We start from the raw sequence: 25,213 nt of genomic DNA, 5'->3' as shown, positions 1-25,213 counted from the left end.
AATAGTTTAAAAAGTTTTCTGAAGTTCTCCTGGGAACTTTGTGGAAGGGGGGGGAATAACACAGGAGGGGGCAGTTCTTTTGCACACTTTTGCCACAAAAAACACATCTTCAGGAAGAGAAAGAAAAACACTACCCGCAGCCCCCCCCCCCAAGCAAAATCTCTTGTGCTTCTTTGTGCAAAACTGGAAGGCTTGCAAGGTTCCCTCCTGCCTCCCCAGACTTGCCTTCAGAAAGCCCAGCCAAGAAACAACCGCCTGCCCCTATAAGCCACTTACTCTTAGGCAGAGCTCTTCCCACTGTCTGTGCAAATGCTCTACTTGCTCTTTCAGCACCGTCACATCTTCCGCAAGGATGTAGTGAGCCAGGCCCTTCATGCTGCCAAGTTTGTTTGCGTTTTGGTTCCAGTTGGCTAGCGACTTCTCCAGCTCCTTCATTGAAAAACCAAAGGGGGTAGGGGGGACGACACAACAACAGACCTTTTCAGAGTAAGCTCTGGGAGAGATGTGTGTGTGTGTGTATTTTTCTCCAAACCTTTTGGTTAATCCTATGATTGGCCTGTAGGAGGGGGGGGGGAGGGAAATGGGAGGAGGTGGAGGAGAGGAATTTGCATATAGGAGCAGCCTGTGTGACTAGATGGGAAAGAGGGGGGACTCACTGGGGCAAGCTGCTTTATCCTTGCAAACTGCAGTTGTAACTTTCAGAAAGTGGCAGTAATTGCATCCCACATTCTTGAGATGTTTGAGGAATTCAATAAAATAAAATAAAATAAAATTAAAGAGAGAGAGAGAGAGAGAGAATCTGTGCTGGGGTCCTGTTCATGCAATTCATGCAATTGCTGCTTGAACAAACCTATGCATGTCTACTCAGAAGCAAGATCCTCCCAATCGTGTCCACTACAACTTCTTCCTGTATGTAGCTTTCATGTGCATGCACACTTCTTCAGTTACCAGGTATCTGAAGAAGTGTGCATGCACACGAAGGCTCATACCAATGACAAACTTAGTTGGTCTCTAAGGTGCTGCTGGAAGGATTTTTTAAATATTTTGTTTCAACTACATCAGACCAACACGGCTACCTACCTGTTTCTGTATATAGGATTTCCTCCCCCCCCCCATTTTAAGGGTGGGGGATGGGAAGGAAACATGCTTTGAAGGCTTAGCAGCAGTGTTTCTGTGTCACCTCAACAATTTAGATCAATTTATCGTGCCATAAAGCTACACTCCCATGACGCTGCAAGAAAATGGACTTTCCAGCAGCAGCAGCAGGAGGCCTCTAGTGTTGTTTATAGAATCATAGAATCATAGAGTTGGAAGAGACCACAAGGGCCATCCAGTCCAACCCCCTGCCAAGCAGGAAACACCATCAAAGCATTCCTGACATATGGCTGTCAAGCCTCTGCTTAAAGACCTCCAAAGAAGGAGACTCCACCACACTCCTTGGTAGCAAATTCCACTGTCGAACAGCTCTTACTGTCAGGAAGTTCTTCCTAATGTTTAGGTGGAATCTTCTTTCTTGTAGCTTGAATCCATTGCTCCGTGTCCGCTTCTCTGGAGCAGCAGAAAACAATCTTTCTCCCTCCTCCATATGACATCCTTTCATATATTTGAACATGGCTATCATATCACCCCTTAACCTTCTCTTCTCCAGGCTAAACATACCCAGCTCCCTAAGCCGTTCCTCATAAGGCATCGTTTCCAGGCTTTTGACCATTTTGGTTGCCCTCCTCTGGACACGTCCCAGCTTGTCAGTATCCTTCTTGAACTGTGGTGCCCAGAACTGGACACAGTACTCCAGGTGAGGTCTGACCAGGGCAGACCTCTGGTCACTGTGGGAAACTTTTTTAAAAAAACACCGGCCACTGTTGTGAAAGTAACTCCCCACAGACTTCAAGATGTCCAAGGAAAGGGCATGAAAGGCAGCAGCCTCAGGCTGTAAATCTGCATGGGATTCATTTGCAAATCGAGAGCCATAGAGCATTTTTGAACCCATTTCCCCCTAAATACTTGCAAACAGTCTGCCCAGTGCCTCAGACTACACTTATTTTTCGGTGTCCATATTTTTGTCTTACAAACAACAGAACTGTGTGGGTGTTAAGGGGCAAAAGAGAGCAACAGAACGGCTCCAGATACTGGAGGGGGGAGGTGAGGTTGTAACTCCACAAATAAGGTAAAGGACCCCTGGACGGTTAAATCCAGTGAAAGGCAACTATGGGGTTGCAGTGCTCATCTTACTTCAGGCCGAGGGAGCTGGCGTTTGTCCAGAGACAGCTTTCTGGGTCATGTGGCCAGCAGGACTAAAGCGCTTCTGGAGCAACAGAACACCATGACGGAAGCCAGAGGGCACAGAAACAGAAACCTTCCTACCGCAGTGGTACCTATTTACCTACTCACACTGGTATGCTTTTGTTGGCAGGGGCTGGGACAGAGAAGCGGGAGGTCACCCCGTTGCGGGGATTTGAACCGCCGACCTTCTGATTGGCAAGCACCAAAGGCTCGGTGGTTTAGATCACAGCGCCACCCGAACATGAGCTCTACAGTGGCCCAGCATGGGGCTCCAACCTGCTTTCCAACGCTATTTCAGAGCATCAGGAGTTGGGAGTGTGGATATTCTTTTGAATCAGCATTTCTCATCCTGGTACTCTCCTGATGTTATGGAGCTACAATTTGGGAGCTGTAATTGAAAACATCTGGAGGGCGCCAGGTTAGGGAAAGCTGCCTCGAATCATTCAACTTGCATAAATTTACTAGGACAAAAACAAATGAGAAGAGAAAGGCTCCTGTAGAAATTAGGAAGTCAACGGCCAGGCAAGAGGAAGCCCGTTTCCCAGAAGCACTTGAGGCTTCCGCTCCACTGGGCAGTAAGGCTGGACTAGGACCTGGGAGACCAGGGTTCAAATCCCTAATCGGCCATGAAGTTCACTAAGTGATCTTGGGTCAGTTGTTGTCTCTCACAGCCTAACCTACCTCACAGGGTTGTTGTGGGAATTCATTGAGGATGAGAGAGGGAGAATCATGTACAACACCTTGAGCTCAATGGAGAAAAGGTTGGGTTGTAAATGCAAAAGAGAAACCATCTTTGGGTTTTAAAAGCTAAACTAGGGAAGTAATTGACAATTCAGGGTCTTCTTTACCTTGGCGTGTTCCTTGGTGGCCTGAAGCTCAGCATGCTGGACTGGAAGAGGGTCTTTTATTCTTGCCTTCAGCTCCTGCAGCCTGTTGCCCAAGTTTTCAGTTTGGCATTTGCAGCTCTCCCAGGTCTGTATTTCGAAGAGGGAAAAAGCAAGACATGAAGGGAGCTAATGGACTCCAGTAGACATTGCTTAAAAGGATGGACGAAGCTAGTAACTCCTAAGCCCTGAGCTATTTTGTTGTCCTCTTTACTATACAGGGCAACTTGGTGCGTAGAGGTAGAGCCTCATTGCCCAACTCAGCATCCAAGCCAGGGCTAGTGTAAGAAAAGTCAGAAGCATTCAGGATTTGGGGACTATTTGCAAACACTTGCAAACACTCAGGCCTTTGTAACATCTCAGGAGCCAGCAAAATAGGAATGGATTCAGATCCTGAACCATTGGCGTAAGCCAGGATTTATGTCAGGGCATCAGGCTTCATGTTGGGGGGGGGCAGAACCTCAGTTATTTTTATTGATTTACTTGACCCCCCCCCAGCTACACCCATGTCCTGAACTCTTTAAATCCCCTGCCACACAGGCTAGTTTTTTGTTTTAAAAAAGGTAGGCATTCCTTTGTGGTGCTAATGCCTTTGTGGTGCCCCCCCCAATATCTAATTCCTTAATTAGTGTACAGTATAGTACTATAAGGGCTTAGGGCTTGCTGATCAGAAGGTCGGTGGTTCGAATCCCTGCAACGGGGTGAGCTCCCGTTGCTTGGTCCCAGCTCCTGCCAACCTAGCAGTTCGAAAGCACGTCAAAATGCAAGTAGATAAATAGGAACCGCTACAGCGGGAAGGTAAACGGTGTTTCCATGTGCTGCTCTGGTTTGCCAGAAGCGGCTTTGTCATGCTGGCCACATGACCTGGAAGCTATACGCTGGCTCCCTCGTCCAATAATGCGAGATGAGCGCGCAACCCCAGAGTCGGTCACGACTGGACCTAATGGTCAGGGGTCCCTTTACCTTTACCTTACTATAATTATAGTGTATAGGGACAAGCTTTGTTCTGCAATTGGTGATGGGTCTGTGTCTCTATATGTACATGTTGCTTTCATCCTGTTCTCAAGATGAATCAACACCAGCTTGGAAACTCCCTTATAGGAATATGGGGGTTCCGAACTCTCGCTAGGGTCTTCTCTTATGCTAAATACCTGCAGGGTGCGCTGAAGCTGCTTTCTGATCTTCTCCAGCTGAAGCTGGGTTTTGCTCCAGGTCTCTTGCACATGCCTCATCTTGAGCTGTAGGGCAATTCTTGCCTCGGGGTTTGCCACGTCAAGTAACTTCTCCCCGGCCGCCAAGGTTAAGGAGTGCTTGGTCTGCCACCTCTGAAGGAGGATCTCCTTTTTCTAAAAAGAAAACAGGAAAACATGCCCAATCCTTTTTAAGAACCACTGTTTGGAGAGTTTTTGTTTAAAATGTTCTCTCGGTCTCGTTTCCACAGGATTTGTACGACGATAACAATGCCTAATATTTATATACCAGATTTGAAAAGACAGAAATGCTTAGAAATAATCATTCTCCCTTGACTCCCTGTATGCCCACAAATAAATTCAAGGCAATGTGTGGGGTCCCTCTCAGTCATTTTGTCCTCACAACTCTTGGTGGTAGGTTAGACCGTGTGTGTGTGTGTGTGTGTGTGTGTGTGTGTGTGTGTGTGTGTGCAAAGCAGGCCTCAACATCCGGCCACCCTGAGAACGTTGTGGCTGAGTCAGGATTTGAACCAAGAGAGATTCTGTACCATCCTTGGAGAAAAAGAGATGAATTAATATTAGAGGTAGCTAGAATAACGGGATCCACTGCTTTATGGGGGGGGGGGGGAGGAAGTCAGTTTTTAACGCAGGGGTGAGCAAAATTAAAGCTTGTGGAATCTACTTTATTTTTCCCTAGGACCCTGAGGTTCACCAACTGGAGCCAGGTGTGCAAAATAATGACTTAACTTGGTGGGCATTCTCCAATAATTAAGGAACAAGCTGCCAGGAGTTTGTGATCAGGACCAAAACAAACCTCTTGAGTCCTTCCATATATATAAAAAAAGACTCTACACTTGGTCTCCCCTCAAGCATTCTATTTCAGCAACCCAATTTATAGGGGGAATTATTTTCAGTTATTGCTATAGTTAAGACAACTGAGAGTCAGAAATAATTTTCAGTTACACTGCAAACCACCTAGATTCTAAGCTATCTTCTGCCCACCCCTAGTGTAACGGATGCCAACAGATGCCGAGTCCCCTTTAAGTTTTCCAAGCACTAGCAATTTTGATCTTTTAAAAATGCAATGCTATCTGTTTCGCTGGTTGTAGGAAGAGGAGGCCTAACCTTGATGTCGTGACTCAGATTCCTGAGTTGGTGTAGACTATACTTCTTCTGACTCTCCACAGCAGCCACGAATCCACTTGTGTGCATGAGGATCTTTTTGATGTCTTGTAGTGAAGTTGTGAATTTTTGCCATTGCTTTACGAGACTGTCAATCTCGCCCTTTCTCTGCTGAGCCGCCCGGACAATGCTTTGCCACTGTTCCTTCAGCAGGGTGAGTTTGGAGAGAAACATGGTCCTGAAGTGGTCAGAGATTAACTGGTCAGTCATGTAGCATATTCTTATTACTACTACTACTGTTGTTGTTGTTTAGTCGTTTAGTCGTGTCCGACTCTTCGTGACCCCATGGACCATAGCACGCCAGGCACTCCTATCTTCCACTGCCTCCCGCAGTTTGGTCAAACTCATGTTCGTAGCTTCGAGAACACTGTCCAACCATCTCGTCCTCTGTCGTCCCCTTCTCCTAGTGCCCTCAATCTTTCCCAACATCAGGGTCTTTTCCAGGGAAAACTACTACTACTACAACAATTTATATCCCACCCTTCCTCTCCCAAAGGAGTCCAGGGCAGCAGACACACAAACGATAGAACAATTAAAAACAATTGCATGACAGATGTAGACTGGGAACAATTTCAACTCGTAAGGCTTGTTAGAAGGTCTTCCACACACACACAAAACGCAACAGAGATGTCACCTGTCTAATATGTATAGTCATAACTCGGGTTGCGTATGCTGCAGGTTGCGTACTTTCAAGTTAAGAACGCGGCAGACCTGGAAGTGTTTACTTCCGGGTTCCACTGTGCGCACATGTGCAGAAGCGTTCTGCGCACTTCGTGTGTGTGCGGAAGCGCTGCTCTGGAAACGTACTTTTCAGGGTGCAAACAGCACCCCGGAACGTATCAGGTACGTATCCAGAGGTATCACTGTAATGGGAGGGAGGGAATACCAAAGGTTAGATGCCACAACACAAAAGGCCAGATTCCTATATTGTTTGGAATGGACCTTTTGATAACATGCTACCTGCAGGAGGCCCTCACCTGTGGCGTGGAGTGATCACCTGAGACAATCCTCTGCTCAGCTCCATGACTCACTGTTTTAGGCATGGTGGTTTATTTTGACACCTTCGACCGTCCCTTAAAAACTTGTTGAGTTCAAGCCTTAGAATGCACACACACCGCAACTACACCCCAATTTGAAACACACAACCGAGCCATATATCTCACCGGTTTTCAGCTTCTCCTGATTCCAGCACATGCAGGGCCTTTGACATGATAGAATTAAAAGTCTGCTGGTTTACCAAGATCTCCGCTTGCAATGCCTGTAAACATCGAAGGAAATACTTTTAATTATGCTTCATGCAAAGAGAAAGATTAAAAGCACAGTACGAGTATAGCCCTTTGCAGAGCCCTAATCTGCCTGGGCACTTTATTTGCAAGAGTTCTGCTCCTGCTCTTTGCAGATGTGAAATCTACACCCACAAAGTGCAGCAGAGAAGTGTTTTGAGAATAAGAAAAGAAGGAAGAATGCCTTGCCCTCCTTCTTCCCGCAAAGGATAAGTGTGGCATGTTTACCTTGGGGATGGGGGGCATCTTTCAGAAAAAAGGGCCAGAGGAAAAAGAGGGCAGAGCAATGACTGTGGCCTTTACTTCTGTACATTTGAGCCAGTACTGTATTTAACTAAATAAGCTTTTTAAGGCAGGGATGAAACTTGGGCACAAGAGGACTAAATAATAATAATAAATTATTATTTTTACTACTACTACTACTACTATTACCAATGTTACAAAATTCAGCTGTTTTCTACTCCAGTGCTTCACCAATACTTTATCAAGCCCTGACCATGCCTTCATCTATGTCCTGAAGATGCAAGATCCCTCAGTTAGCAGAACTATAGGCTGCAAAGTTTTGCTAAGATGTACCATCCCAGATTATAGGACATGGGTGGCACTGTGGGTTAAACTACTGAGCCTAGGGCTTGCCGATCAGAAGGTCGGTGGTTCGAATCCCCACGACGGGGTGAGCTCCCGTTGCTCGGTCCCAGCTCCTGCCAACCTAGCAGTTCGAAGGCAGATCAAAGTGTAAGTAGATAAACAGGTACCGTTCCAGCGGGAAGGTAAACAGTGTTTCCGTGCGCTGCTCTGGCTCGCCAGAAACGTCTTAGTCATTCTGGCCACATGACCTGGAAGCTGTATGCCGGCTCCCTTGGCCAGTAAAGCGAGATGAGCACCACAACCCCAGAGTGGTCCGTGACTGGACCTAATGGTCAGGGGTCCCTTTACCACCCCAGATTACAAGTAAGGAATAGCATGCTCTCTCATATAAAAAGCCTTCTGCATATAGAACACTTGCAAGTTAGGGACACAATTGCTTTTTTATTATTCATTTGTAGTGGAGCAATGGAGACAAGTTTTTCCTACTGTCTGGGGATAGGCAATCTGTGGTAATATCACAAATGTTATGGTCTGTTTTCAGTACAGTGGTACCTCGGTTTATGAACACAATTGGTTCCGGAAGTCTGTTCATAAACTGAAGCGTTCATAAACTGAAGAGAACTTTCCCATTGAAAGTAATGGAAAGTGAATTAATCCGTTCCAGATGGGTCCGCGGCATTCGTAAACCAAAAATTCGTAAACCGAGGTGTTCATAAACCGAGGTTCCACTGTATACCTAAAATCCTTTGCTTATTAGGGGCTACCCCACATTTTCTTCAAAAAACTGCTTTGCGCAGGTAACTACCATAGTGTTATCTAATTTCTCCAAAGCAGGGGGTCCATGGCTTGGCTTGGCTTTTGAAAAATAGGGGGTCCTCACTGATTAGCTAATTGGGAACCACTGCCCTAGAGCAACCCCAGGAAGTCTAATTGGCAGGAGAATGAAACTGTATCATGGCAAAATATAACTCAAGACCCACAGCCACTGATTTGCTTGGTGTGGCAATCAGATCCAGCTTTCTGCTCTGGATTGGGGGCCAAGACAGTGAGGAACATTACCTCATACTCCCTCTGCTGTTTCCGCAGCCCCTCTAGGCTGCCCGCCATATCCTCCCTCAAGACCTCTTTCATTTTTTCTTGGAACAGCACCCACTTTTGACATCTCTGAATGAACTTCTCATCAGACTGAATGCCCTGCAGTTCACTGCTATAGAAAAACAAAATTCAAAAATCAGTCCTGCAACCGCGCATTCTTCCAGTTACGCTTTTAGTCATGCATGATTGTGGCCCAGCTGGCAAGGGTGGCTTGTGCTCATTGGGACTGATGGGGCAGAACACAGGGAGCCCCACAGTAGGTGGGGCCAGATAGAATGACTGGCAGAGCTTAACAGGAATCAGCTGTGTGATGCAGCAGCAAAAAAGGCTAATGCTATTCTTGGCTGCATCAACAGAAGTCAAGTGTCCTGATCAAGGGAAGTCATAGTCTGCTCTGTTTTGTATTGGTCAGACCACACCTGGAATACTGTGCCCAATTTTGGGCACTACAATTTAGGAAGGATGTTGACAAGCTGGGAGGTGTGCAGAGGAGGGTGACCAAGATGATCAAGAGTCTCGAGACCAAGCCTGATGAGGAATGGTTGAAGGAGTTGGGTATTTTTTAGCCTGGAAAAGAGGAGTGTAAGGGGAGATTTGATGGCCACCATCAATTATCTAAAAGTCTTGGACCCAAACCAATGGATTCAAGTTACAATGAAGGAGATTCTGACTAAACACCAGGAAGAACTTTTCGACAGGTCTTTTTACCAGCATTTCTCCAGAGCCATAGCTTTCTTCTGAGTCCATTGCCAGTTCAGGTTCTGCAGTCTTTTTGCCGTGAAGTCGCTGAGCGGAAACCTATAGCTGAATTCATTCAGACTCTCCATCTCGGGCGATAAAGCTGTGAGGACCAACAACTGGCTCTGGGAAAAAGGACAAGACAGATGAACCTATCGTGCTTCCTGTTGGGAGACAGGATCAACAGTTCTTTTGGCACAATGTGCAAAACACCAGGCACCAGGAAAGCCAAAGGAACAAGAGCCACCAATTGCTATACAAGGAAGGACACCAAGCTAGGGAAGATCAGAATATCCTCAAATGAATTTTTTAAAAAGGCCTGCTTTGTTCTTGAAGAACTGATTGCGTTCCCCTATCTTTTCCCCTGCCACCCAGAAGGGACGGGTGAGTTGCAGTTCCAAACATCTGGTAGGTACCAGGCTGGGAAAAGATGGCTATGAGCTTTTATGGCTTACCATGAGTACATCTGAGTCCTCAGTGTCTTGATTCAGATTGTCCAATACTTCCGTGGACCCTTTAACATGATTTTCGAGGTTTTCCAAGCAAGTCTCAAAATGCTTCAGCTGTAAAAGGTCAAACTGAGGAGAGAAATTAATATGCTGATGTTTGCAGAGGTTTAATTTTCATTTCGATCAGCCATTCACCTTATTTATTATTTTGAACTTTTCTTTCTTTCTTTCTTTTATATGGTGCTCTGTGTTGAATATTGTAAACTGCCCTGATATGGGGGGAAAAATCTGTACTAGGATGCTACCTTTATTAGGTCAGCGAAACTGTCACAAAATAGCGTGCTTGCTTTTGAGTTATCTAGAACTCTCAACTGGGCTAGAAGATGATTAAAGGGGAGGGGAAAGAAAATCTTCCAAGAGTCAAGACAGAATTTGGGAGGATGCAGCTGACATGCAAATGAGGCACCATGGAGTTCCAGCGATGCTTTTTGGGAAAAAGAAGCTTAACAATGGCTGCTTCACTATCTCTGGCAACAAAAAAATGAGAAGCAGGATAGGTGGAATACAGGAAGAAATGAGGAAACCGACTGTTCTTAGGTGGAAATTAATTTTGCACCTGATCAGCTGGTGGGTCGTGGGGTTCTAGTCAAAAACAGCACAGATCCTGCAAGCCTGAAGCCTGCCAATTCATGGCGCAGGTTTATAAATTTGTATGGCCAACGGCATTTCCCAACCAATACATTTGGAAAAAATCACAGAAGCATTATTCCCCTCTCTCCCCACCACCAGAACCTGTTGACCTGTAGGAGTTAACAGCAAACCGACCCACTCAGAAGTACCTCAAACTCATTTTCTTTCATCTGTAGCATCTTCTCCAAATAGGAGATCCTTTGAAGTGGCTGGAGTTTTTCTGGAAGAAGTGGTTCTGTGGGCTCAGCCAGCTGAGCTATTTTATCTGCCAGCCCAGAAATGGGAAGAAAACTTTCTTTGATGTTCTGAAGGTCCAGTTTCAGCATCTGGAAAGAAAGGAAGATGCATCAAGAGAAAGAAACGATGGCTCCTGGGTTACGGTGTTGGTTGCAAGGTGAAGGGTGACCATATACCTCATACTCTCAGATTGATGTTTCTGCCCTCGGACCCAGATGTTTCCCTGCCCCTGGACACAGTAGGCTAGAAAGAAATTAACATTTGTCGCTTGGAGTTCTCCAAAGTAGGCGATGAAGTTCTCGTCTCCAAACACGTTATCAAAAGGTGTATACAAACGACAGGATGAAATTCATTCGGAAATGTAATAAAAAAATTCCTTCCAGTAGCACCTTTGAGACCAACTAAGTTTGTCATTGGTGTGAGCTTTCATGTGCATGCACACTTCTTCAGATACGAAAACTCATACCAATGACAAACTTAGTTGGTCTCTAAGGTGCTACTGGAAGGATTTTTTTAAAATTTTGTTTCAACTACGTCGGACCAACATGGCTACCTACCTGTATTTGGAAATGTGTATTTTGTGATAAAATAGGCTCAAGATGTGTGTCATCTGGGCCGTCTTAAGCCTATCCAGCACCATGGTTCAAAGATCCCTCCGGCGTCTCCCCCCTCCCCCCCCCCCGTTTCCCAGAGTTGCTACCCTGGTCGTGTGAATAGGATAGAGCTAATAATAGTAGTAGTAGCAGCAATAATAAAATCCAGACTTTGATTACACTTTTAAAAAGACACTGGGGTTTTCCTTGAAGGTAGGGGTAGCACTCGCTGTTTTTTGGGAACTGTCAACCCCTCTCCCCACCCCCTTTTTCCGCGGAGCAGCTGAGGAGGAGGCAGAGCTTTCTCGCGCGCGCAGCTCCTGCCCCTTCAGAGGGGGGTCAGGCGAGCGCAACCTGCGACTTTCTCCCCAATGAGGCTTGTGGCCGAGGGTGAAAAGGAAAGGCTGGAGGAGGCGGGCAGCGGCTGGAGGGTGGCTCCTCCAGCGGGGAAGAGGCAGAGGCTCCAGGCACAGCGCTGCTTAGGCGCGGCAGACGAGGACAGTGAACCGACACCGGAAGGCGCCGCGTCCAGCCTCCGCCTCTCCCCAGGCGCCCTCCAGAACTGGGCGCAAACTTGGCGCCCTGGTTTCCCGTGCCACTTGCCTCTATGGGCAAGACTCCCCTGTGTGTCATGCACCAGCTGGACGCAGAGGAATGTTGGGAGGACCCAGCTTGGGAACCACCAAGCGAAGAAGGCTCAGAGCTCAGGGAATGGTGGTGAAACGACAATGAGTGGGCACAGAGAGAGGACTGGGAAGAGGTGGTTTCGGAAGCTGAAGGGATAAATAGGGCTAAGTGAGCTGGGAGAGTCCGTGGCAGAGAGAGTCCAGAATCAGAGGCAGAAGCAGAAGCAAGAGAGTGGGAGAAGAGAGGCCAAGAGATAGAGATTAGTCTGGCTGGTGGAAAGTCACGGGTCTCTCCCACCCCAACCTTGCTGTCTCCCAGAACCAGAAGAGGCATGAAAAGGGTGGAGGAGAGCTCGGCTGCATGCAGGTGCAGTCTCTGCTTGGGGAAAGCCCTGGAGAGGAGAGGACTTAGATGGCTGTGAGGAGCTGGGTCTTTCAGTCTTTCATGGAGTAAGACCCACAAGGAATGAGCTGCTGTGCTCATTAGGCCTGACTCTCTAACAAGTCTGTGGAGATCATGTTTTTGCTAATAAAGAACTAAATCTAACTTTGATCAGAGTGGGTTAGGATGGGGCTGTTCTCTTACAGAACTGCAAGGAGAGGAGAAAAAGGGAGGGGGAAACCTGGCTGGACGTTGGTAGTAGAGAATTGTGACAAGCAGCCTTAAAGGTAGTGGAGGGTCAGTCAGGCTGTGTACTTGAGATTTCATGGGCACCTGTGCACAGGTGATTAACATTACAAATAGAATTAAGATAAGCATTGCACTCCTTGGTAGTTCTTTATCCGGGTGGGTGGGTGGGTGGAGATTTGGGAACATCTCTTCTGGAGTGTATAATTTAATACAATTTCCACTTAACACCAGTTACCTTAAAAACCATGCTTTCTGAATGAGAATTGCAGCTGTGCTGTTAATGGGCATAAAGTAAGTCTAAAATGCTAATTTACTGCCATTAAGGACAAATTTCACCAGTGTGACTAATGCATGCTTGGCATCCAAAGCCCTTTTCTCTTTGCGGTGATGCTCTTTAAGGCCAAATGAGCCCGTTGCTTCAAAAACGATCCATTTAAATTTCTTCCCATTAGGCTTTGCATACAATTTATTAAGGGCACAAACACATTTCTATCTGCTCACGGGGGAAAAACCCCGCAAGAATAACTTTAACACAAGTCCTCAATCTCACCTAAAACTGTTAGCACAGGGAAAGGGTTAGGCTTAAAAGCACATCAAGTGCCCAATTGGATTCCTAGCAGTCATTCACAACTGACAAGGGGTGTAACATACTTCCCCGTCCATTAGGCTTCTTTCTCTGGTATTATTCTTCACAAAAGGAAGAAGAATAGTTTGGCTCTCCTCCACCGATATCGGGAAAGGGCTATTAGCACCGGGTGGATTTAATAGCTGCTTCATTTATGACAAAATTACCCTGGGCTTTCTTTGTCAGCAAGAGATACAAAACTGCATCGTGAAAAGCCACTTCCATGTTAGAAGAAAGCCGAAATCCTTCCATCTCTGAGCTACTGGAGAGTTCTGCTGAGAGTTCTGTTCAAGAAGACAATGAAACACTTTCCCTGAGGCTTGCGGTGCCGACCAATTCACTTAAGGCAAAGAAGGGCCCCGATCCGACAAAACTGCTGACACCTTTGGCCTGAGCCCAAGAAGCTTACCTTGGGGCAAGGGAAGAAAGCATCAAAGCATCTAGGCTGCATCAACAGAAGTATAGTGCCCAGATCAAGGGATTGAATAGCCCCACTCTAGTCTGCCTCGGTGGGCCACACCTGGAATTTATTGTTGTTCTTTAGTCGTTTAGTCATGTCCGACTCTTCGTGACCCCCATGGACCAGAGCACGCCAGGCGCTCCTGTCTTCCACTGCCTCGCGCAGTTTGATCAGACTCATGTTCATGATTTCAAGAACACTGTCCAACCATCTCGTCCTCTGCCGTCCCCTTCTCCTTGTGCCCTCCATCTTTCCCAACATCAGTGTCTTTTCCAGAGAGTCTTCTCTTCTCATGAGGTGGCCAAAGTATTGGAGCCTCAGCTTCAGGATCTGTCCTTCCTGTGAGCACACCTGGACTACTGTGTCCAGTTCTGGGCACCACAATTTAAGAAGGATGTTGAGGTTCAATGGCCATCTGTCATGGACGCTTTATTTGAGATTCCTGCATTGCAGGGGGTTGGGTTACATCACACACACACACACGGGTCCCTTCGAAATCTACAGTTCTATGATTCTATAATGCAGCCTAGCAAAGACACTCAAGGAGGGTGCAAGACAGGGCTGGTGAGGGGTGTGGCCTGGGGAGAGTTCTAAGGGTGGAAGGCCCATATTTGGCACCCATCCCTGATTGCCTCCACCCCCTAAAATCTATCATCTTCTTCTTCTTTGGCAATCAGTTGTACTCGAGTAAGATTGTCTTCCATGAACACGGTTTTAACAGTGAATCTGTAAGTGACTGTGGAAGCCAATTCTGGATCCGCACGTCCTTCGAGAGTAGGGAGATAGGTTTCTGGGCAGGAGTTGATCACAGTGAGGGTTAGCCAAATGTGCCTTCCTCTTAGCACATTTCTCCCTTTTGTCCTGAGTTTGAGCGTCTTCAAAGCAGAGGCTTGACAGGCATATGTCAAGAATGCTTTGATGGTGTTTCCTGCTTGGCAGGGGGTTGGACTGGATGGCCCTTGTGGTCTCTTCCAACTCTATGATTCTATGAAAACCCATGACTCCTTTGGAAAAGGCTGTTCTCCGATTGGAGTGCTCACAAGCCAGTGTTTCTCAGTTGTTGGTGTTTATACTACATTTTTAAAATATTTGGCTTGAGAAAGTCTTTAAACCTCTATTGTTGACCATCAGCATTACACTTTCAATTTTTAAGTTCGGAATAGAGTAGTTGTTTGGAAGACGATCATCAGGTATCCGCACAACATGAGCAGTCCAACAAAGTTGATGTTCAAGAATCATTGCTTTGACACTGGTGATCTTTGCTTCTTTCAGTACACTGGCATTAGTTCGCCTATCTTCCCGAGTGATATGTAAAAATTTTCAGAGACACAGTTGATGGAGTCTTTCGAGGAGTTGGAGATGGCATTTATACAGTATAAGTGGAGTCTGTTTCAGTGTATCTGAAGAAGTGTGCATGCACACGAAAGCTCATACCAAACAAAAACCAAAAAACCAAACTTAGTTGGTCTCTTAAGGTGCTGCTGGAAGGAATTTTTTTATTTTGTTTCGACTACGTCAGACCAACACGGCTACCTACCTGCAATCCATCAACTGTGTCTCTGAAAATACTTTCCCCCCTTCATGTAAGTAGTCCGTGTTTCACAAGCATACAGTAAGGTTGGTAGTACAATAGCTTTGTAAACAAGCATTTTGGTTTCCCTGCGAATATCCCAGCCCTCTACACTTGCAGATAGAGCATCCCTTTCTCATTCTCCACCCACTTTCGAGGCAACCACACCATGGAAATCCCACCATACCTTCACATCCTCGACCTTCTGCTTAAGGAAGCCCATCGTATGACCTGCATCCACATCTGCCAAAAGGGAACCGTATTGCTCTTCATATTTGTCCACCTTGGCCATGACTTCAGCATGTAAGCCAACGTAAGATTCCCAAAGTTGTAAAGATGCGTGTGCTTTGTGTAGGTGATCTTCAATTTCTTTGTTCATCAGTGTCCATCTATAAAAAAAACAATTAAAAAATTAAATGCAGCATTGTAGCAAACATTTCAATTATCTTTCGCTTTCCTTAAGATCACATCTACCTGCATTCCTACGGTTTGTTCATACTAGGGAAGAGCGCTGAGTGGCTTGCTCAGCATCAGACTGGGAAAATGTCATGCACCACGGTTGATGGGCGTGTGTTCTGAAGTGTGGAGGGGACTTCTTTTCTTTCCTTAGGCGGATAAATGCATGGAGCTAAAACGCGCCACATAACCAGGCTGCTGATCACAATATTTTGCATGCGCGGCATGTCTGCCAGAAGACTCAAAGGAAGTTAGTTTGCTCCTAATGCCAACTTTAGACAAGATGCCAAACTCATCTGATGGGACTTCCAAAGATTAGCTTCCCCGGTGATGAGAGCACACATGAAATCAGGAAGGGGAAACCTGTGGCCTTCCAGGTGTGGCAAGAATGCAACTCCCATCATTACCTGGCCATTGGCTATGGTAGCTGGGGGGTGATAGGTGTTAGGGTTCAGCAATATCTGGAGGACCACAGATTCCCAATCGATGCATTAAGCCATCAAGATGGCTTGGAGAATAAGCCGCCTAGCTCCGGCTTTCAGAGATTGAATCTCGCTTAAGCTGTGATCAAGGTCAAACAGTTTTTATTTGCCAGGGCATGTGATGTTGTGATGCTGGTTAGTCTGCTGTATTTGCCATTAAACTGTCTATTTCTAAAATGAAGGTTTTGTCTTACTGCTTAATTATATTCATGTTTTGGTGTGATTAGTTGTATTATCACCAGGGTGTATGACTGTATGCCTGGACACAACATGGCAACTGTGTTTCTACTGCGCATCTGGACACACCTACTAAATGGCCTGGTTCACACGTGACAGTAAGCCAAACTATGGCTAAGCATGAATGTGCAAGCGTGTGGGTACTCATGGCAAAAACCATTGCTGTTTCGGTCCCCCCTGCTGTTGCACTACCTAGAGCTAAGCCATAGCACACACAGTTGCTATGTCTGTGTGTTTTACCAAAGGGTAGAGCTGGGGGTGAGCAAGAGCTGGATTTTATATTCCTACGGGCAGGACATTAACGACGGCAGGTTCCTTTATCCAAGCACCCGGAAACCTGGGCAGCAGCTAGAAGAGTCCAATTTGAATGTTCTCTCCTCCTCCCACATCCCACCCTGAGACAGGCAGCAGATGCAGACTCCATGGATTCACCATCCTTTAGCTTTTTCCTCCAACATCCCTACCTCCCACTGCTGCTTTGTTTGCTATGTAGCCTGGTGCAGATCTCTGCAGAATACAAAAGGTTGCACACTGCTTTGTGGCCCTTTGACTAGCCTAATAAAAGCCTTGTCCAATATGCATTTTGGAATGTTGACCGATGGCCTCCCCACAGGCTGATTATCACTGGGTTTTTTGGGTGGGCTGGTGGTGATCAGCTTAAGCCAGTGTTTCCCAAACTTGGGTCCCCAGCTGTTGTTGGACTACAACTCTCATCATCCATGACCACTTGTTCTGCTAGCTAGGGACGATGGGAGTTGTAGTCCAACAATAGCCAGGGACCCAAGTCTGAGAAACACTGGCTTAAGGGTATCCACCAGTGAGCTGCTTACCCACAGAACAACCACTCTGATTCTGGAGAGCAAGGATGACATCAGTAGAACTGTCCTGCTCACCTCAAAGTTAAACATGAGCATCTCACTTATGCAGCAATTGCCACTGCATATGAAAGCAATGGCTTGCTGGGGCCAGACAACAGAATGGTTAACAAATAAAATAAAAAAAATCTTATCGTACCTTGTGCGTGCCTCTTTGCATTTTTGTTCAATAATCTCAGAAAACGAGGGATCACACAGCTTCTTCAGGTTACAAGCAGCAGCTTGGAATTTAGCCCAGATTTCTCCATTACTCCCTGCTTTATCTTGAAGAGACTGTGGGAAAGAAATGCCACATGGCTGGTTGTGAGTGCAAAGACATTCAAGGAGGAGGAGGCTGTTGATATGCTAACCTGCATCTCTTCTCCCCAAGGGACCACCTTTTAAAATTCTAAGCTGCCACAAATACACTGCCAGCTTACCACTGTTGTTCTGGTGAGAGAGCTCACTCGCTTGCTTCTCCCAAGCTTGGAGAAGGGAGAAGAATCTACCAGACCTTGCACCAACTTGAGAAAGACTTGGAATGTAGTGAGAAAGTCTTCCCCTGCCCTCCTCCAGGCTTAAGAGTGGGGGGGATCTAACCTACTTTGCACTTAAAGGGGGGAAGAGGAGATCCAAGACCCAGCACAAAAAGACATTGTGCTCCAGCCCCTTCAGCCACTCCCTCGCAAGGCCTCTGTGAGGGCTGCATATTATCACCCCAGTTTTGACCAGGCATGTGTATGTGTGTCTTGTTCTGCATACCATCAGTGCAACTTTTCCCCATTATTGACAGTGGGCCAGAGTGTTAATTTGCTTCTATTGTAAGGGACACGTAAGGCTTCTTTTAACTTGTTTTCGAGAAGACCAAAACCAGCTGTCTGAAATGGGTCAACTCATTGAATTCCTCATTGCAAGACACAGCATTTGTATGTGCAGCATTTCAGATGACCTAACCCACCTTGACTTCAAACAAACCATGGTGATATTCCACTGTTCGGCAGTGGAATTTCCTACCAAGGAGTGTGGTGGAGTCTCCTTCTTTGGAGGTCTTTAAGCAGAGGCTTGACAGCCATATGTCAAGAATGCTTTGATGGTGTTTCCTGCTTGGCAGGGGGTTGGACTGGATGGCCCTCGTGGTCTCTTCCAACTCTATGATTCTATGATTCTATATGTGAATGAGCCTTCAAGAACTCTTGGATACCCCTTCCTCTCCTTGCGCACTGTAACTTCCTCTCCCCTTTTCCTGCTTGGTCCAGGTGAACTGGACAAAGCATGTGTCAGAGGGTCGTTGTGGCTACTCAAGAGTAACTCCGCTTGAGTCCAGTTTGTCTTCAAAGACGTTTATTGTGCTAATTGTTTACAGTGTAGAGACAGCTTAAAACATGACCTCTCATCCCGAATCAGAATCCGGCAATGGCGTACGTCTGTTCCTATGCCACAAAGTAGTCGGGGCACCCCAAAACGCCTCCCCCGTGACCTGTGTCACGGCACTCTCCTTACTTCTTGCGCCGGAAGGAGCATGCCCTCTCAGTTTCCTCCCTGAGCTGTCGGTGCCCTGGCTCTGCAACATCCCTGAGCCTCTGTCTGCATCTCTCTGCCCCCCCCCGAGCTTTCCCATTGTTCCTCACTGTGATTGCTCTTTTCCTCCAAGTCTCTTCCTCCCCCTCTGGCTGCTTCAGAGCCACTGCTGCTCCCTGTGCTTGGAGAGGTGGACGTCAGGATGACGGGGGCTGGCTCCCTGTAGGGAGTCACCCTTACAACATGGTTTATGAGCTTACCTTCCAAGTCCCAGAATGCAGAATCCAGGACCGGCAGCTGTGTGACACCGGAAGTTGCGTCGACGTAACTTCCGGTGTCGCTTTGCCCTTCTATGGGAACAAAAAATGGCCACCGCCGGCTTCAAAAGTAGCTTCTACGCATGACCGGAAGTGTGCCGACGTAACTTCCGGTGTTGCCCCGCCCATCTATGGGCACCAAAATGGCCGCCGCCAACACCGGAAGTCGCATCTATGCACTTCCGGTCACTTCCGGTAGATGCAACTCTTGAAGCCGGTGGCGGCCATTTTTTGTGCCCATAGAAGGGCAAATCAGAAAAAAAGGCTGCCGGCAGGAGAAAATAACAGAGAAAAATGGGAGACGAAGTGATACGGGGGACCACCGGTAAAAGGTAAGTAAAAACGGGGGTTTCCCGAGGAAAACGGGAGACTTGGCAGCTATGTTTATGAGTTTCCTGCAAACTCATTTGGAAATGAGTACTGATCCTGGTGTCTAATCCAGTTTTGCAGGGCCCATGCAAACCATAGTTTTACATACCAGTAAAACATGGCTTGGCATTGCACCTGAAGTAGCCCCTTGTCTTTTTAGGAGGAGCATTTACGACCCCAGAAATGTGAAACGTACCTGGAGATTTTCCACCTGGGTTTTAAGTGTCTCGAACGTAACCACGGGAGGCTTGCTAAGCTCCAGGCAATACAAAATTCTTGCAAGCATCAGTCTGACTTCATCCCAAGCTTGATCATAAATCCGCCACTGCTCTAAAGCAGACTCTGTTGAGGTCTTCAGCAGGGCAACCTGCAAACACCGGGCCCAGGCTTAGACATGCAGGTGCCATTTCTGCCTTGCAAAGTACACTTCTGAGATTACAGTACATATCAGGACACTTGGAAACTGTCTGAGGGGCACCCCGCTGTTAAACACTACGAGACACCCACTGTTCAGTGTTTTATTTTAGTACTTCCTTTCTAACACATGCTGGACAAAAAAACACACTCTAAGTATTTAACAAATTAATATATAACTGATTTCAGAGGGAACAGTGCATGCTTCCAGCCAGAAGTTAAGGGAAGGAAAAACATATCTGTGTATGGCACTGAAGTATTAGAATTATTTTCATTACCATCCTAATTTGAGGCCAAAGCTCTAGCAGAGCTCATTCCAGGACACCTGGTTAGAGGATGATTCGCAGGAATAAATACACTGGGTTTTACACTTGCTGCTGACACCCCAGCAGGAAAACTCATGGATTCAGCAGCGCCTGAAGGGTTTTAAATTGCAAAAGGAACAGAAGAGCTCAGCTGCGAGTTCTTATTCCATGGCAGCTTAAAATCGCTAAGAAAAATATTTTCTATTGCCATTTTAGAAATCTGGCACAGCCCAGCTTGCCAGCACCAAACAGGATTCATGGAACCACGAGAGTTAGTAGAACTCACCAGGTAAATGGCTATGCACACGGGTGGACTCTTGAGTTCAAGTCTAATTGCTGCCATGAGACCACTAGGGAGGGTCCATAGCTCAGTCCTTGGGCAAGACAGCCCCTTGCCCCCCCTGGGGTCCCTCCCCATGGGAATCTATTTCCTCACTGCTATTTTCTGTTCCTAGCATGGCAGGAGTCAACTGAGCAATCTTCAGAAAGTCACCAAATCTTTAAAGGTAAAGGGGCCCCTGACCATCAGGTCCAGTCATGTCCGACTCTGGGGTTGCGCCGCTCATCTCGCTCTATAGGCCGAGGGAGCCAGCGTTTGTCCGCAGACAGCTTCCGGGTCATGTGGCCAGCATGACAAAGCTGCTTCTGGCGAACCAGAGCAGCGCACGGTAACGCCGTTTACCTTCCCGCCGGAGCGGTCCCTATTTATCTACTTGCACTTTGATGTGCTTTCGAACTGCTAGGTTGGCAGGAGCTGGGACCAAGCAACGGGAGCTCACCCCGCTGCAGGGATTCGAACCGCCGACCTTCTGATCAGCAAGCCCTAGACTCTGTGATTTAACCCACAGCGCCACCTGGGTCCCTCACCAAATCTTAGACATAGGCAAAGGGGGAAAAGGGGAAAGTATCAACCTGGCTTGCAACTCTGGTCCTCATTTCATCTAAATTGCTGGTTCTCGGCATTGCCCCCACAGGACCCTCAGCACCACCTCCTAAAACTGGGTAGCTCTGCTTCAGCTGATCCAGCTCCTTAGATTTAACTGCAAGCTGGTTTTCCAGTGCCTGGGGAAAAGGAAACATGAGAGTATGAGAGTTCTTCTCTGCGCATAATTCATTTTTCAGGACCAGACACCAGCTCTAATTCTTAAAAATCAATGCTAGGAAATCTGTTTTGACAGCAGAGAACAGAGGGCTTAAAAAAACACAAAAAAACAAAAGCAAAGCAGACAAGAACAACAAAAATATCCCCCAAAACCAAATCACAAATTGGGGAGGCTGGTTGGTTTTGGAACCCTTCAATTGTGGACAACCCAGGGAGCCTTTGTGATGTTATGGTCATAGGGCTGGACTAGGACCTGGGAGACTAGGGTTCAAATTCTTGCTTAGCCTAGCAACTAACTGACTGATCTTGGACCAATCACTGTCTCTCGGCCTAACCTACCTCACAGGGTTGCTGAGAGGATAAAACGAGGAGGAGAATATCCCATGTTTTACCGTGTTTTAAATATTTTGTTGGGAGCTGCCCAGAGTGCCAGGGGAAACCCAGCCAGATGGGCAGGGTATCCTATATAATAATGTCCAAGTTGTCCCTGCGTCCAGTTGTCCCGTGTGTCCCTGGGGTACTGCGCATGTACCCCAGAGACACAGGGATTGGACGGAGGGACAACGGCCAACCGCCGCTCCGCCAACCGCCGTTCCGAAGCCCAGTCTCATGCTGGAGGTGCGCGGCGAGGCGGCGGGGGAAAGAAGCGCTCCCCCCGGCAGCCTTGCCGCGCACCTCCGGCATGGGACGGCGCTTCCTCGGCCGAAGCGGCAGCGGGCGCCGAGGGAAGCCGGCTTTGGCTTGGCGGCGGCGGGAAGAAGAGGAGGAATTCCTCCTCTTTTTCCCACCGCCGCCAAGCCAGTCCCCAAGCCGAAGTGCGGCGCGGTGGGGGCTTTTCGCCGTTTGACTTCCCGGAGTGAAGGGGGAGGCAAACGGCAAAAAGCACCCGCCGCGCCGCACTTCGGCTCGGGGACTGGCTTGGCGGCGGCGGGAAGAAGGGGAGGAATTCCTCCCCTTCTTCCCGCCGCCGCCAAGCCAGTCTCCGAGCCAAAGTATGGCGCGGCGGGTTTTTTCGCCGTTTGCCTCCCCCTGGGGGGGAAGGCAAACGGCGAAAAGCCCCCACTGCAGACTGGCTTGGCGGTGGCGGGAAGAAGGGGAGGAATTCCTCCCCTTCTTCCCGCCACCGCCAAGCCAGTCCCGGAGCCGAATTGCGGCGTGGCGGGGGCTTTTTGCCGTTTGCCTCCCCCTTAGCTTGGGGAAGGCAAACGGCGAAAAGCCCCCCCCCCCCCCGCGCCGCAATTCGGCTCTGTCCCCCGCACGCTTTAGTTTGGGGAAGCAGGCAGGGAGACGCAACAGCCCGGGAAGCTGCGGGCTGTTGCGTCTCCCTGCCTGCTTCCCCGAGCCGTAGCGCATCGGGGGACAGCCGAAGATCAGCGGGCGCTGTTTGCCGGGGTTGAGAAACCCCGGCAAGCGGCGCCCGCCGATCTTCGTGTGACAGGCAGTGGGGAATGCAGGCAGGCAATAGAGCAAGCGCCTGCCTGCCTTCCCCGCCGCCAGTCCCCCGGTGCTTCGTGCAGCGCTGCTGGGTGCCGACCCGGCAGGCCGCTTCCTTGATCTGGCGGCCTGCCGGGTCGGCGCTGATCAGCGCTGCGCGGAGCACCGGATCGAGGAGCCGGCATGCATTCTAGCGCCCGTTTATTTAACGGGCTGAAGACACTAGTAAATAATAAAAGATGATGATGATGATTGAGTTTCTTGGAGGAAAGGTGGGATAGAATTTTTTGGGGTGGGGGGGATTTCTCCTACTATACACATTTTAATACAGTACATAGTTTTCGCTACAGTAAACAATTTTCTTTGCCCATCTGCGAGAAAGAAAACTCTGACCCAAAACCTCCGCTGGAGAAGAAAAGGCTAGGGAGTAAACCCTACACAAATCCACACTGGAGTCCCTAAGGTGCCTTGTTCGCCTCCTTCCAGCAGTTCCTGCAGCCAAGCTGGTGCCAAATGTATTGCTCTGGTCTCCTTTGGACCACATCAGTGAGGCTGAGAGAGGGGTCTTGTTGTCTGGGCAGCCCAAGACCTCCATACGCACTGCCCAGCAGCATTTGAAAGCACAGCAGCATTTGAGCAGAGGGAGGGGTTGGCATTTTGAGGCCTTCTACAATCCTTTTTTTTGCTTTCTTGGGTTCCATGATCACTGCATATGGTGACAGCAGTCACGAAATTAAAAGACGCCTGCTTCTTGGGAGAAAAGCAATGTCAAAACTAGACAGCATCTTAAAAAGCAGAGACATCACCTTGCCGACAAAGGTCCATATAGTTAAAGCTATGGTTTTCCCAGTAGTGATGTATGAAAGTGAGAGTTGGACCATAAAGAAGGCTGATCGCTGAAGAATTGATGCTTTTGAATTATGGTGCTGGAGGAGACTCTTGAGAGTCCCATGGACTGCTAGAAGATCAAACCTATCCATTCTGAAGGAAATCAGCCCTGAGTGCTCACTGGAAGGACGGATCCTGAAGCTGAGGCTCCAATACTTTGGCCACCTCATGAGAAGAGAAGACTCCCTGGAAAAGACCCTGATGTTGGGAAAGACTGAGGGCACAGGGAGAAGGGGGTGACAGAGGACTACAGTAGATGGTTGGACAGTGTTCTTGAAGCTACCAACATGAGTCTGACCAAACTGCGCAAGGCAGTGGAAGACAGGAGTGCCTGGCGTGCTCTGGTCCATGGGGTCACGAAGAGTCGGACACGACTAAACAACAAAAACAATCCTTTGCTCCTCCCTGTCATCAGCATAAATCATGCAAATAAGCACACCTTGCTCATTTTGAATATATGAAAGAAGCCATAGGCTTAGTGTAAAATGCAGTGGCCATTTTATTATTCATTTCTTTTCCTGTAAAGCCTATACGAGTGCTAGAAAATTAAAAGTCAGTTTCTCCCATTTCCCTTGTTTTCTTTTTTCTTTTTAAGAGTTGTCTTCAAGGATGTGGAAACATACTTCCTGGCTTTATTTAACTTTTCCCTTCCCCTTCCTCTCTCCCGTAGTGAGTGTACCTGCTCTCTGAGAGAGTTCCAATCTGTCCTTTTATTTATTCACCACGCTTCTTGCTGGCGAGTTGGAATGAATCCCTCTTGTCCCTCAGCTTGGGGGGGGGGGTGCGCGAAAAGGCTCCAGAGCGCTTTAGTAAAAAAACACTGCGGGGAATAAATAGCAAAAACCACCCACTATTTTGCAACGAGAGAGAAAAGGGGTAACCATGGCAATAAAACAAAAACAAAAGACTGTACCTAGGAACTGCAAATATGGCTTACCCTTATTGTCTGGAAAATAATAAGGGCTTGTCTGGCTGACCAGTCCAAAATGCACTCTTAGAGCATTTTAGCCCTTGCAGACAAGTCCTTTAGAACTCAGTTAAGAACAAGCAAGCTGGACCCTTTTAGTCCAGCATCCTGTTCTCAGATTGGTCAGCCAGATGCCTGTGGGAAACCCACAAGGAGGACTAGAGCACAAGATCGACTTGCTGGCTCCCAGAAACTGGTATTCAGAAGCCATCATGGTTAGAAGCCATTTCCCTAATCCTTTTTTAAGCCATCCAAGTCGCTGGCCTCCTCTGGGAGCAAGTTCCATAGTTCGACAAGGCGCTGTGTGAAGGAGGATTTTCTTTTATCTGTCTTGAATTTCCCAGCATTCAGTTTCATTGGATGCCCGTGAGTGGTGAGAGCGTTCCCTCATGTCAAAGTGAGGTTACAGGGAACCAGGCAGAGGGCCTTCTTGGTGGTGGCGCCCGCCCTGTGGAACATGCTCCCATCAGATGCCAAGGAAATAAACAACTTTCTGACTTTTAGAAGACATCTGAAGGTGGCCCTGTTTAGGGATGTTTTTCATGTTTGATGTTTTATCGTGTTTTTAATATTCTGTTGGGAGCCACCCAGAGTGGCTGGGGAAGCCCAGCCCGATGGGCAGGGTATAAATAATACAATTATTATAATAAATTATTATTCCTCAACATTCCTCAAAACTAAAAAATCCAACAACCCGTTGCAACCAGTCTTCAGGGTGATTATTACTTATTATTCGACAGCAACAA

At 47.7% G+C, this 25,213-nt stretch overlaps 1 protein-coding gene across 4 annotated transcripts in view; it reads right to left on the bottom strand.

Moving 5' to 3' along the window:
- SYNE2 (spectrin repeat containing nuclear envelope protein 2) overlaps nt 1-25,213 on the bottom strand; it is a 233,425-nt gene that overhangs the window by 36,831 nt on the left and 171,381 nt on the right. For 2 of the 4 annotated variants that reach the window (XM_060271437.1, XM_060271442.1), the window contains exons 82-91: nt 20,989-21,138; nt 19,554-19,724; nt 17,314-17,447; nt 15,312-15,513; nt 10,532-10,708; nt 9,699-9,821; nt 9,214-9,368; nt 8,470-8,617; nt 6,703-6,797; nt 5,236-5,717 (exon numbers count right to left, since the gene is read on the bottom strand). In XM_060271437.1, coding sequence (XP_060127420.1) covers nt 5,414-5,717; nt 6,703-6,797; nt 8,470-8,617; nt 9,214-9,368; nt 9,699-9,821; nt 10,532-10,708; nt 15,312-15,513; nt 17,314-17,447; nt 19,554-19,724; nt 20,989-21,138 — 1,659 coding nt within the window. In that variant the 3' untranslated portion in view covers nt 5,236-5,413. Of the gene's footprint in view, nt 1-276; nt 430-3,131; nt 3,258-4,318; nt 4,514-5,235; nt 5,718-6,702; nt 6,798-8,469; nt 8,618-9,213; nt 9,369-9,698; nt 9,822-10,531; nt 10,709-15,311; nt 15,514-17,313; nt 17,448-19,553; nt 19,725-20,988; nt 21,139-25,213 lie in introns of those variants that run through there. The other 2 variants (XM_060271444.1, XM_060271433.1) reach the window with 2 other exon arrangements.

This window comes from Zootoca vivipara, chromosome 1 (assembly GCF_963506605.1).
Source record: "Zootoca vivipara chromosome 1, rZooViv1.1, whole genome shotgun sequence".
NCBI lineage: Eukaryota > Metazoa > Chordata > Lepidosauria > Squamata > Lacertidae > Zootoca > Zootoca vivipara.
The sequence above is the reverse complement of the archived record's forward strand: the minus strand, read 5'-3'. Positions and strand labels throughout refer to the sequence as shown.